Here is a 12,679-nt window from a genome sequence, read left to right as displayed (position 1 = left end):
CCCCCCATTTTTGGGATCTCCTTTTTTCCCCATTTTGGGGTCCCACCCCCCCATTTTTAGGGTCCCTTTTCCCCCCATTTTTGGGATCTCCTTTTTTCCCCATTTGAGGTCCCACCCCCATTTCTGGGATCCGTTTCCCCCCCATTTTTAGGGTCCCCCTTTCCCCCATTTTTTGGGTTCCATCCCCCCATTTTTTGGGTTCCATCCCCCCAGTTTTTAGGGTCCCACCCCCATTTTTAGGCTCTCCCTTGCCCCCCCCCCCCCCCCCCATTTGGTGCTCTCCCCCTTTCCCCCTCCCCTCACCCCAAACCCTTTTCCCCCCTTTCCCCACAAAAACCAAACCCGGGGATTGTCCCAAACTCCTGTTTATTCCCCAAACCCCCCCAAAAAACGCCCCCAAATCCCTCTGGGAATTTTTGGGGGGGGGGTCAGGACACCAAGACCCCCCCGGGCCCCCCCTTGTTCCCCTCGGGGCCGTCCCTGGGGGCGGATTTGGGGTCGTCCTCCCCCACCAGGCGAATGTTGTGGCGTTCCCGAAACTCCGAGAGCTCCCGGCCCTTGGCCTGCAGCTGCTGAGCCAGGGCCTCGATCAGCTTGGAGATCTGGGGGGAAAAACGGGGAAAATGGGAAATTTGGGAATTGGGGAAATGGGGGAAAAGAGAGAGAATCGATCAGTTTGGAGATTTGGGGGAAAAACCTAGGAAAAATGGCAAAAATAATGGGAAAAATGAGGAAAATAATGGGAAAAATGGGAAAAGAGACAGACTTGGTTAAGAGTGGAGATCTGGGGGGAAAAACGGGGAAAATGGGAAATTTGGGAATTGGGGAAATGGGGGAAAAGAGAGAGACTTGGTTAGAGTGGAGATCTGGGGGAAAAATGGGGAAAATGAGGAAAATAATGGGAAAAATGGGAAATGGGGGAAAAGAGAGAGACTTGGTTAAGAGTGGAGATCTGGGGGGAAAAACGGGGAAAATGGGAAATTTGAGAATTGGGGGAATTGGGGGAAAAGTGAGAGACTCAATCAGCTTGGAGATTTGGGGGGAAAATGGGGAAAATGAGAAAAATGGGGATTGGGGGAATTGGGGAAATAGGGGAAAAGAGAGAGACTTGGTTATAGTGGAGATTTGGGGGGGGGGGTTGGGGAAAATTGGAAAAATGGGAATATGGGAAACGGGAGAAATGGGGGAAATGGGGGAAAAGAGAGAGAATCAATCAGCTTGGAGATTTGGGGGAAAAACGGGGAAAATTTGGAATGGGGGAAATGGGGGAAAGGAAAGAGAGTTGGTTAGATTGGAGATTTGGGGGGAAAAACGGGGAAAATGGGAATTGGGGGAAATAGGGGAAAAGAGAGAGACTTGGTTAGATTGGAGGTCTGGGGAGAAAAATGGGGAAAATGTGAAAATTGGGAATATGGGAAATAGGGGAAATGGGGGGAAAGGGAGAGACGTGGTTGGGTTGGAAATGTGGGGGAGAAATGGAGGGGGAATGAAGGAAAAAGGGGGAAAAGAAGAGGAAAAAAAGGGGGGAAAGGTCCAGAGAGATTTTTTTGGGGTGGTCCCAGCAGATTTTTTGGGCTCCCCATTGGACATTTATGGGGTCCCAGTGGATTTGGGACTATCCCAGTACATTTTTATAGGATTCCATTGGATTTGGGGCTATCCAATTGGGTTCTCACTCGATAGGATTTTTATAGGATCCCATTAGGTTTGGGGCCATCCCATCACATTTGGGGATACCCTGTTGGGTTTTTATGGGATCCCAGTGGGTTTAGGGCTATCTGAGTGGGTTTTTACAGGACCCCAGAAGGATTTTGGGTCCCCCAGTGGGTTTTTATGGGATCCCAGTGGGATTTTGGTTTCTCCAGTGGGTTTTGGGATACGCTGTTGAGTTTTCACGGGATCCCAGTGGGTTTGGGGCCATCCCATTGGGTTTTCATGGGATCCCAGTGGGTTTGGGGCCATCCCATTGGGTTTTCATGGGATCCCAGTGGGTTTGGGGCCATCCCATTGGGTTTTCATGGGATCCCAGTGGGTTTGGGGCCATGCCATTGGGTTTTTATGGGATCCAGTGGGTTTGGGGCCATCCCATTGGGTTTTTATGCGATCCCAGTGGGTTTGGGGCTATCCCATTGGGTTTTCATGGGATCCCAGTGGGTTTAGGGCAATCCCATTGGATTTCTGCAGGATCCCACTGTGTTTGGGGCTATCCCATTGGGTTTTTATGGGATCCCAGGGAGGTTTTGGGGTCACAGACCTGCTCCCTGTTGCTCTCCAGGGCGGGCAGCACCTCCTTGACCGTCCTCTCCACCAGCACCCCCCCCGACCATGCGGAAACATTTCCGGGTGGGATCCACCTCGCGCAGGGTCTCGATCACCAGCCTGGGGCAGCATCCAAAATACACCCCCAAATATATCCCAAAGGCACCCTGATCCACCCCAAATGCACCCCAAAGACACCCTGATCCACCCCAAAACACACCACAAATCCCCACCCCAAATCTCTGTCCCAAATCCACCCCAAAATCCCCATCTGAAATCCAACCAATCCTGACCCCAAGTCCCCATCCCAAATCCACCCCAATCCTGATCCCAAACCCCTGTCCCAAATATAATATCCCAAATCTCCACCCCAAATCTGTCCCAAATCCACCCCAATCCCAACCCCAAAATCTGCCCCAAATCCCCATCCCAAATCTACCCCAATCCTGATCCCAAAATCCCATCCCAAATTCACCCAAATCTCCATCCCAAATCCCAAACTCAAACTCCCAATCCCCATTCTAAACCCCCAGTCCTGACCCTGAACCCCTGACCCCAAACCCACAATCCCTGCTCAAAACCCCCCAATCCCGACCCCCAACCCCCAAATCCTGACCCCAGATCCCCAATCCCAACCCCAAACCCCCAATTCCTCAATCCCAACCCCTAAACCACCCAAATCCCATACCCAATCCCGACTCCAAATCCACAATCCCCAAACTCCTCAATCCTGACCCCAAACCCCCAATCTTGATCCCAAACCCCCAGATCCAGACCCCAAACTCCCCCAAACCCCTGACCCCAATCCCAACCCCAAACTCCCCAATCCTTACCCCAACTCCCCCAATCCTGACCCCAAACCCCTGATCCCAATCCCAACCCCAAACCCCCCAAATCCCAATCCTGACCACAAACCCTCCAGTCCCAGCCCCAAATCCTGACCCCAAACTTCCAGTCCTGCTCCCAAACCCCCAATCTGGACCCCAAATCCCCTAATCCTGCTCCCAAACTCCCCAATCCCTCTCCCAAACCCCCTAAACCCCTAATCCCGCTCCCAAACCCCCCAATCCCGACCCCAAACCCCCCAATCCCGCTCCCAAACCCCCCAATCCCGACCCCAAACCCCCCAAGCCCCCTGACCCACGTGTGCTCGTTGAGCTCCAGCTCCAGCTCGGCTGCCTTGGAGGCCAAACCCCGCTGGTCCTGCCGCAGGCGGTTAAACCGGGACACCACCTGCGCCAAACTGGGATCACTGGGGGCACTGGGATGGACTGGGAGGGCTGGGAGCCACTGGGAATGGACTGGGAATGGACTGGGAATGGACTGGGATGGACTGGGAGCCGCTGGGAGGGGACTGGGATGGGCTAGGAACCACTGGGAAGGACTGGGAATGGACTGGGAGCCACTGGGAGGGGCTGGGAATAGACTGGGATGGGAACTGGGGTAACTGGGAGCCACTGGGAGGGGCTGGGAATGGACTGGGAGCCACTGGGAAGAACTGGGAGGGGTTGGGAATAGACTGGGAGGGCTGGGAGGGGCTGGGAATGGACTGGGAGCCACTGGGAGGGGCTGGGAATGGACTGGGATGGGAACTGGAACAAACTGGGAGCCACTGGGATGGACTGGAGGAGGAACTGGGTGCCACTGGAATGGACTGGGAATGGACTGGGAACCACTGGGAGGGGCTGGGATGGGAACTGGGTTAACTGGGAGACACTGAGATGGACTGGGATGGGAACTGGGATAACTGGGAGACACTGGGATGGACTGGGGGGGCACTGGGATTGACTGGGATGGGACTGGGATGGGAACTGGGTTAATTGGGAGCCACTGGAGCAGGCTGGGAATGGACTGGGATGGGAACTGGGGTAACTGGGACACTGGGATGGACTGGGGGGGGGGCTGGGAATGGACTGGGATAGCACTGGGAGCGACTGGGAGGGGCTGGGAATGGACTGGGAGCCACTGGGATGTGAACTGGGTTAACTGGGAGTCACTGGAACGGGCTGGGATGGACTGGAAATGGACTGGGAGGGACTGGGATGGGACTGAGAGGGGCTGGGAGAAGTTGGGATGGGCTAGGGACTGGGATGGACTGGGAGCAGTCTGGGAATGGTCTGGGAGGGACTGGAAGGGAACTGGGTTAACTGGGAGCCACTGGGACAGACTGGGGGCGGGGGGGGGGGTGGCTGGGAGAGGCTGCCATGGGACTGGGATGGCGCTGGGATCAACTGGGAGCAGACCAGAAATGGTGTGGGGTAAACTAGGATAGGGATAACCAAGATTGGGGAACTTGTAATGGGATAAACTGGCATGGACTGGGATAAACCAGGCTAAACTGGGCTAAACTGGGAATGGGATTGCATTGGGATAAACTGGGATTGGCAAACTGGGAAGGGGATTGGACTGGGATCAACTGGGCTTGGGATTGGAAAGCTCAGAATGGGATGGATTGGGGTAAACTGGGATTGGATTGGGGTAAACTGGGATTGGATTGGGATCAACTGGGGTAAACTGGGATAAACTCCTGGGATTGGGATCCCACTGGGGCTTGGGGAACCCCCTGGGATGAGGGGGAACCCCCCAACCCCACAGCAGCGCCTCCCACTCGTTCCCCAATCCTAGCCCCCCATTATCAGAGACCCCTCCCCATTATCAGAGACCCCTCCCCATTCTCAGAATCTCACCCCTTGTTATCAAAGACCCTTCCCTGTTATCAGGGACCCCTCCCCATCATCAGGGTCTCCTCCTTGTTACCAAGGACCCCTCCACCGTTATCGGAGACCCCTCCTCATTATCAAAGACCCCTCCCCGTTATCAGGGACAACCCCCCCCCTCATGCCCAGGGCCCCCCCCTCCATTTCCCCATCCCATTATCAGGGACCCGTCCCCTCTTATTAGGGGACTCCTCCCCATTATCAGGGTCTCCTCCTTGTTATCAGGGACCCCTCCCCGTTATCAGGAACCCCCCTCCGTTATCAGGGACCCCTCCCACAGGCGCCCCCCCCTCATCCCCACCTTCCCCTCCGCTCCGCTTCCCCCCGCACTCCCCTCACTCCTCCTCCCCTCACATCTCCCGGGGACCCCTCCCCGGTTCCCGTTTCCCCCGGACCTGCTCAGCGCTCAGCCCCTTCCCCGCCGGGGCCGCCCCTCGCCCCTTCCCCGGCTCCGCCATCTTGTCCCGCGAGGCTCCGCCCTTTCCGCTCCCGCCGCGCTCGCGCCGCCGGCACTTCCGGCCGCCATCTTGGGTGCGGGTGAGGCGGCGCCGCCGCCATCTTGGGTGAGGGCAGCGCCTGGAGGGGGGGACTTTGGCCGCGCTGCCGCCGGCGGGGAATGTGCGGGAACGGGGGAAGAAAACGGGGAAAAATGGGGGGAAAAAAGGGGTTTGGGATGGGGGGAGGGCAGAGGTGCTGGGATTTGGGGGTTGGGGACGGTTTGGGGGGGTGGGGGCAGTTCGGGGTCCAAATTGGGGCAGTTTGGGAGGTCTGGGGTAGTTTTGGGGGGTGTGCAGTTCGGGGTCCAAATTGGGGCAGTTTGGGAGGTCTGGGGTAGTTTTGGGGGGTGTTTGGGGCAGTTTAAGGGGGTCTCGGGTAGTTTTGGGGGTGTTTGGGGCAGTTTGAGGGGGTCTGGGGCAGTTTTGGGGGTGTTTGGGGCATTTTGGGGGGTGTTTGGGGTAGTTTTGGGGGTATTTGGGGCAGTTTTAGGGGGTTCCAGGTCCTCCCCAGCCGTGTGACCCCTCCCCAATTTGGGGTGTCCCCCCCCCCCAGGCTGAGGGTGGCCCCCCGGGCCCTGCTGTGCTGCCCCCCGAGAGCCTCGAGAGCCCCCCAGAGCTCCAGCACCGCGGGCAGGTACGGGGGAGAACCCCAAAAACCCCAGGGGGAACCCAAAAATCCTTTGGAGAACCCCGGAAATCCCAAGGGGAGGCTGAGGGTGACCCTGGGTGTGACCCCAGGTGTGTGGGGGGGGGTTCAAGAGTGACCTTGCCCCCCATGGGGTCACCTGGGGGGTGTCCCTGTCCCCAAGAGGGCGACCCCAGTGCCCATGGGGTGCCCTTGGTGTCCCCTCCCCAGAGCCCCATGGCCATGTCCTCCTGTCACTGTGAGGTGCCCTCAGTGTCCCATAGCCATGGCAGTGTCCCCAGGCCTGTTGGTGTCCCCCCTGTCCCTCACAGTGTCCCCCTCCTGCAGCCTCACAGCCATGGCAGTGTCCCCAGGCCCATTAGTGTCCCCTGTCCCTCTGAGGTCCCCTCAGTGTCCTGTAGCCATGACAGTGTCTCCAGGCCCATTGGTGTCCCTTGTCCCTCTGAGGTCCCTTCAGTGTCCCATGGCCATGGCAGCATCCCCAGACCCTGCAGTGTCCCCAGGCCCATTGGTGTCCCCCTGTCCCTCACAATGTCCCCTCCCCGCAGCCCTGTGGCCATGGCAGTGTCCCCAGGCCCCTCGGTGTCCCCGTGTCCCTTACAGTGTCCCCTCCCCACAGCCATGGCAGCTCCCTCAGACCCCTCGGTGTCCCCAGGCCCATTGGTGTCCCCCTGTCCCTCACGGTGTCCCCTCCCCACAGCCCTGTGGCCATGGCAGCATCCCCAGCCCCTGCAGTGTCCCTATAGGCCCGTCAGTGTCCCCAGAACCTCGGTGTCCCCGTGTCCCTCATGGTGTCCCCTTCCCCGCAGCCCCACAGCCATGGCAGCGTCCCCAGCCCCTGCAGTGTCCCCAGGCCCATTAGTGTCCCTCACAGTGTCCCCTCCCTGCAGCCCCACAGCCATGGCAGCGTCCCCAGACCCCTCGGTGTCCCCGTGTCCATCATGGTGTCCCCTTCCCTGCAGCCCCACAGCCATGGCAGCGTCCCCAGACCCCTCGGTGTCCCCGTGTCCATCATGGTGTCCCCTTCCCCGCAGCCCCACAGCCATGGCAGTGTCCCCAGCCCCTGCAGTGTCCCCAGGCCCATTGGTGTCCCTCTGTCCCTCACAACGTCCCTTCCCCACAGCCCTGTGGCCATGGCAGCACCCCCAGCCCCTGCAGTGTCCCCAGACCCCTCGGTGTCCCTCACAATGTCCCCTCCCTGCAGCCCCACAGCCATGGCAGCACCCCCAGCCCCCTCGGTGTCCCCGGGCCCCGCGGGCGGGCTGGTGGCGGTGGCGCAGGTGACATCCACGGCGGACAAGGAGCACAACTGGCAGCAGTGCTCGGCCCTGGTGCGGCGCGCGGCCGCCATGGGCGCCCGGGCCGTGTTCCTGCCCGAGGGCTTCGACTTCATCGGGGACAGCGCCCAGCACAGCCTGCAGCTGGCAGAGCCCCTGCACGGGGACACCGTGCGGCGCTACCGGCAGCTGGCCAGGTACGGGCACCGCGGGTGGCACTGTGTGTGTCCCTGGGGGATGGCACCATGTGTCCCCGGGGAACGTCACTGTGTGTGTGTCACCGTGTGTCTCCAGGGAATGACAGTGTGTGTGTCACTGTGTGTCCCCAGGGAATGACTCTGTGTGTGTGTGTGTGTGTGACCGTGTGTCCCCAGGGAATGACACCGTGTATCCATAGGGAATGTCACTGTGTGTCCTTAAGGAATGTCACTGTGTGTCCCCAGGGGATGGCACTGTGTGTCCCCAGGGAATGTCACTGTGTGTCCCCAGGGAATGTCACCATGTGTATGTCACTGTGTGTTCTCAGGGAATGGGACCTTGTGTTCCTAGGGAATGTCATTGTGTGTCCCCAGGGAATGTCACTGTGTGTGTGTGTCACCGTGTGTCCCCAGGGAATGACAGTGTGTGCGTCACTGTATGTGTCCAGGGAATGTCACCGTGTGTCCCTAGGAAATGCACTGTGTCCCTAGGGAATGTCACCGTGTGTGTCCTTAGGGAATGTCACTCCATGTCCCCAGACCATGTCAGCCTGTGTCCCCAGCGAGTGTCACCATGTGTGTCCCCAGGGAATGTGCTGGTGTGTCCCCAGGGAATGTCACTACATGTCCCTAGAGGTGGTCACTGTATGTATGTCACCATGTGTGTCCCTATGGAATGTCACCATGTGTCCCCAGACCATGTCACTCTCTGACACCGTGTGTCCCTAGGGAGTGTCACTGTGTGTCCACAGGGAATGTCACCACATGTCCTTAGGGAATGTGACAGTGTGTCCCCAGGCCCTGTCCCTCTGTCTCCCCAGGAATGTCCCTCTGTGTCCCCAGGAGTGTCCCTGTGTGTCCCCAGGCCCTGTCCCTGTGTCCCAGGAGTGTCCCTGTGTGTCCCCAGGGACTGTGACGTCTGGCTGTCCCTCGGGGGTTTCCACGAGCGTGGCCAGGACTGGGACAGCACCGGCCGCATCTACAACTGTCACCTGCTGCTGGACAACTCGGGTGGGACACGGCCTTCCTGACCCTGTGTCACCCCTGTGTCACCCTGTGCCACCCCGTGCCACCCCGTGCCACCCCTGTGCCCCCCAGATCCCCAATCCCTGTGTCCCTGACATTCCCAACCCTTGGATGTCCCTGTGTCACCACATGTCCCCACTATTCCCACCCCCTGGCTGTCCCTGTGTCCCCAATCCTTGTGGCTGTCCCCAGGTGTGGTGGTGACCTCATACCTGCATCATTTCCAACCCTTGGCTGTCCCCACTGTCCCCAATGTCCCCATGGCTGTCCCCAGTCCCCCTGTGGTGGCTGTCCTCAGTGTCCCCAACCCCCCGGTGGCTGTCCCCAGGCTCTGTGGTGGCTGTCCCCAGTGTCCCCAACCCCCTGGTGGCTGTCCCCAGGCTCCGTGGTGGCTGTCCCCAGTGTCCCCAACCCCCCTGGTGGCTGTCCCCAGGCTCCGTGGTGGCTGTCCCCAGTGTCCCCAACCCCCCCGGTGGCTGTCCCCAATGTCCCCAGGCTCGCTGGTGGCCCTGTACCGCAAGCTGCACCTGTTTGACGCGGCGCTGCCGGGGCAGCCGGCGCTGAGCGAGAGCTCCTTCACCAACCCCGGCCAGGAGCTGCTGCCCCCCATCGACACCCCCGTGGGCAAGGTACGGCCCCTGCTGTCCCCAAGTGTCCCCAAGTGTCCCCTGCCTTCACTGATCCCACATATTCCCAAAAAAAACCTGGGGTTGGTTCTGTGTCACAGCCTGAGGTACCCAGAGCTGACCCCAGCCCCTGACCTCACAGTGCCCAGGGGTGTCCCCAAGTGTCCCCAGGGCTGTCCCAGGGTGTCCCCAGTGTCCCCAGGTGGGGCTGGCCTTGTGCTGTGACCTGCACTTCCCAGAGCTGGCCCCATGCTCAGGGCTGTCCCAAGGCTGTCCCCAGGGTGTTCCCAATGTCCCCAGGTGGGGCTGGCTGTGTGCTATGACCTGCGTTTCCCACGGCTGTCCCCAGGTGTCCCCAAATGTCCCCAGGGTGTCCCTGCATGTCCCCTGGGTGTCCCTTGCCGTCACTGACCCCTGGTATTCCCAAAGAACAGCTGGAATTGGCTGCAGGCTGTGGGTCCTGGAGCTGGCCCTGCCCTGACCCCTGATCCTGCCCATGTCCCCAGGGCTGTCCCTGGATGTCCCCAGGTGTCCCCAATGTCCCCTCACTGTCCCCAGCTGGGGCTGGCCGCGTGCTGTGCCCTGCATTTCCCAGAGCTGGCCCTGGCTGTCATAAGGCTGTCCCCAGGTGTCCCCAATGTCCCCAATGTCCCCGATGTCCCCAGGTGGGGCTGGCTGTGTGCTGTGACCTGCGCTTCCCAGGGCTGTCCCCATGCTCAGGGCTGTCCCCAATGTCCCCGATGTCCCCAGGTGGGGCTGGCCGTGTGCTATGACCTGCGCTTCCCAGGGCTGTCCCCAGGTGTCCCCAATGTCCCCGATGTCCCCAGGTGGGGCTGGCCGTGTGCTATGACCTGCGCTTCCCGGAGCTGTCCCCATGCTCAGGGCTGTCCCCAATGTCCCCAATGTCCCCGATGTCCCCAGGTGGGGCTGGCCGTGTGATATGACCTGCGCTTCCCAGGGCTGTCCCCAGGTGTCCCCAATGTCCCCATTGTCACCCAGGTGGGGCTGGCCGTGTGCTACGACCTGCAGTTCCCAGAGCTGGCCCCATGCTCAGGGCTGTCCCCAATGTCCCCAATGTCCCCAGGTGGGGCTGGCCGTGTGCTATGACCTGCGCTTCCCAGGGCTGTCCCCAGGTGTCCCCAATGTCCCCAATGTCCCCAATGTCCCCAGGTGGGGCTGGCCGTGTGCTATGACCTGCGCTTCCCGGAGCTGGCCCAGGCCCTGCGCGGGGCCGGTGCCCAGATCCTGACCTTCCCCTCGGCCTTCACCGTCCCCACCGGAGCTGCGCACTGGGAGGTGAGGGGACACGCTGGGGGCCTTGGGGACACTGCAGGGACTGGGGACACTGTGAGAGGGGTTGGGGTCACTCATGGGGGGCTGGGGACACTCAACGGGAGGAGTTGGGGACTCCCTGGGGGGCTTGGGGACACCGCTGTCTCCACAGGTGCTGCTGCGAGCCCGTGCCATTGAGTGCCCCCCTTGGTGACAGCACTGTCCCCCTTGGTGACACCCCTGCATGCCCATGCCCTCTGTGCCCCCCTCAGTGACGCTGCTGTCCCCTCAGGTGCTGCTGCGTGCCCGTGCCATCGAGTGCCCCCTGGGTCCCCTTTAGTGACACCCCTGTGTGCCCATGTCCCCCCTCAGTGTCCCTGCTGTCCCACAGGTGCTGCTGCGTGCCCATGTCACTGAGTGTCCCCCTTGGTGACCCTGCTGTCCCACAGGTGCTGCTGCGTGCCCATGCCATCGAGTGCCCCCCATGTCCCCCTGTCCCCCTGAGTGTCCCCCTGTCCCCAGGTGCTGCTGCGTGCCCATGCCATCGAGTGCCCCGTGTCCCTGTCCCCTGAGTGTCCCCCTGTCCCCCTGAGTGTCCCCCTGTCCCCAGGTGCTGCTGCGTGCCCGTGCCATCGAGTGCCAGTGCTACGTGGTGGCCGCGGTGCAGACCGGCCGCCACAACGCCGCCCGCGCGTCCTTCGGTCACTCGCTGGTGGCCGATCCCTGGGGCACCGTGGTGGCACAGTGCCACGAGGGGCCGGGGCTGTGCCTGGCCCACATCGACCTGCCCTACCTGGAGCAGGTGCGCAGGCAGCTGCCCGTGCACGGCCACCGCCGGGGGGACATCTACGGGACACTGACGGGGACACCGACGGGGACACCGGGGACGTGATGGCACCGGGCGAATCCGCTCGGAGTTTGCACCGGGTTTGCTTTTCTGTCCCCAAAATGGGATGGCACAGTGTGTCCTCCTTGTTCTTTTTGGGGTTCCAAATCAGCCCCAAATCCCCTACAATTCAGCCATAAATCAGCCCCAAATCTGCATCAATTCAGCCCCAAATCAGCCCCAAATCTGCATCAATTCAGTCCCAAATCAGCCCCAAATCAGTCCCAAATCTGCCCTTTTGTCCCCAAAATGGGATGGCACAGTGTGTCCCCCCTGCTCTTTTTGGGGTCCCAAATCAGCTCCAAATCCCCATCAAATCTGCACCAATTCAACCCCGAATCAGTTCCAAATCTGCATCAATTCAGCCCCAAATCAGCTCCAAATCCCCATCAAATCTGCACCAATTCAGACCCAAATCTGCCCTTTTTGTCCCCAAAATGGAACAGCATAATGTGCCTCCCTGCTCTTTTTGGGGTCCCAAATCAGTCCCAAATCCCCATCAACTCAGACCCAAATCAGCCCCAAATATGCATCAATTCAGTCTGAAATCAATCCCAAATGTGCATTAATTCAGTCCCAAATCAGCTCCAAATCCCCATCAAATCTGCACCAATTCAGACCCAAATCTGCCCCTTTTGTCCCCAAAATGGGATGGCATAATGTGTCCCCTTACTTTATTGGGGGTCCCAAATCAGCCTCAAATCTCCATCAACTAAGCCCTAAATCAGCCCCAAATCTGCACCAATTGAGCCCCAAAATAGCCCCAAACCTGCCCCAGTTCAGCCCTAAATCAGTCCCAAATCTGCCCTTTTGTCCCCAAAATGGAATGGCACAATGTGTCCTCCCTGCTCTTTTTTGGGGTTCCAAATCAGCCCCAAATCTGCATCAATCCAGCCCCAAAATCTTCTCCCAAATCAGTCCCAAATCTTCACCAATTCAGCCCTGAATCAGCCCCAAATCTGCCCCTTTTGTCCCCAAAATGAAATGCCACAACGTGTCCTCCCTGCTCTCCTTTTGGGGTCCCCACTCTTTTTTGGGGTCCTGATTCAGCCCCAAATTTGTTCCAATTCTGCATCAATTTAGCCCAAAATTGATTCTGAATCTGCCCCAAATCGGCTCCAATTTACACCAAATGTGCTCCAAATCAGCCTTTTTGTCCCCAAAGTGAAACAGCACAAGGTGTCCCCCTTCTTTTTTGGGGGGACTCCCAAATCTGCTCTGAAACTGCCCCAAAATCAACCCCAAATCTGCTTCAAATCAGCCCCAAATCTGCCCC

The 12,679-nt window shown here is 59.6% G+C and overlaps 2 protein-coding genes across 2 annotated transcripts; one reads left to right on the top strand and one right to left on the bottom strand.

Annotated features, from left to right (window-relative positions):
* Positions 1-359: 359 nt before the first annotated feature.
* PFDN2 (prefoldin subunit 2) lies at positions 360-5,451 on the bottom strand. The gene is given in 5 exon segments (XM_054295063.1): positions 360-602; positions 2,255-2,320; positions 2,322-2,379; positions 3,404-3,492; positions 5,372-5,451. Coding segments are annotated over 5 exon segments (450 nt in total). The 5' UTR covers positions 5,435-5,451; the 3' UTR covers positions 360-428.
* A 99-nt stretch (positions 5,452-5,550) lies between these two features.
* On the top strand, positions 5,551-11,415 carry NIT1 (nitrilase 1). Its single transcript, XM_054295057.1, has 7 exons — positions 5,551-5,594; positions 6,027-6,107; positions 7,324-7,593; positions 8,501-8,604; positions 9,115-9,248; positions 10,416-10,541; positions 11,128-11,415. Coding segments are annotated over exons 1-7 (999 nt in total). The 5' UTR covers positions 5,551-5,592; the 3' UTR covers positions 11,410-11,415.
* Positions 11,416-12,679: the final 1,264 nt, after the last annotated feature.

Source organism: Melozone crissalis, unplaced genomic scaffold, assembly GCF_028551555.1.
Source record: "Melozone crissalis strain CALT ecotype California unplaced genomic scaffold, PUWL_Pcris_2 ptg000485l_1, whole genome shotgun sequence".
NCBI classification, from domain to species: Eukaryota; Metazoa; Chordata; class Aves; order Passeriformes; family Passerellidae; genus Melozone; species Melozone crissalis.
The sequence above is the reverse complement of the archived record's forward strand: the minus strand, read 5'-3'. Positions and strand labels throughout refer to the sequence as shown.

What these genes read in the sequence shown, in the direction of transcription:
- NIT1 (XM_054295057.1), top strand. An exon ending in AGCTCCAGCACCGCGGGCAG is followed by an intron (nt 6,108 to 7,323) that starts GTACGGGGGAGA and finishes CCCTCCCTGCAG; the next exon opens with CCCCACAGCCATGGCAGCAC. An exon ending in CGCTACCGGCAGCTGGCCAG is followed by an intron (nt 7,594 to 8,500) that starts GTACGGGCACCG and finishes GTGTGTCCCCAG; the next exon opens with GGACTGTGACGTCTGGCTGT.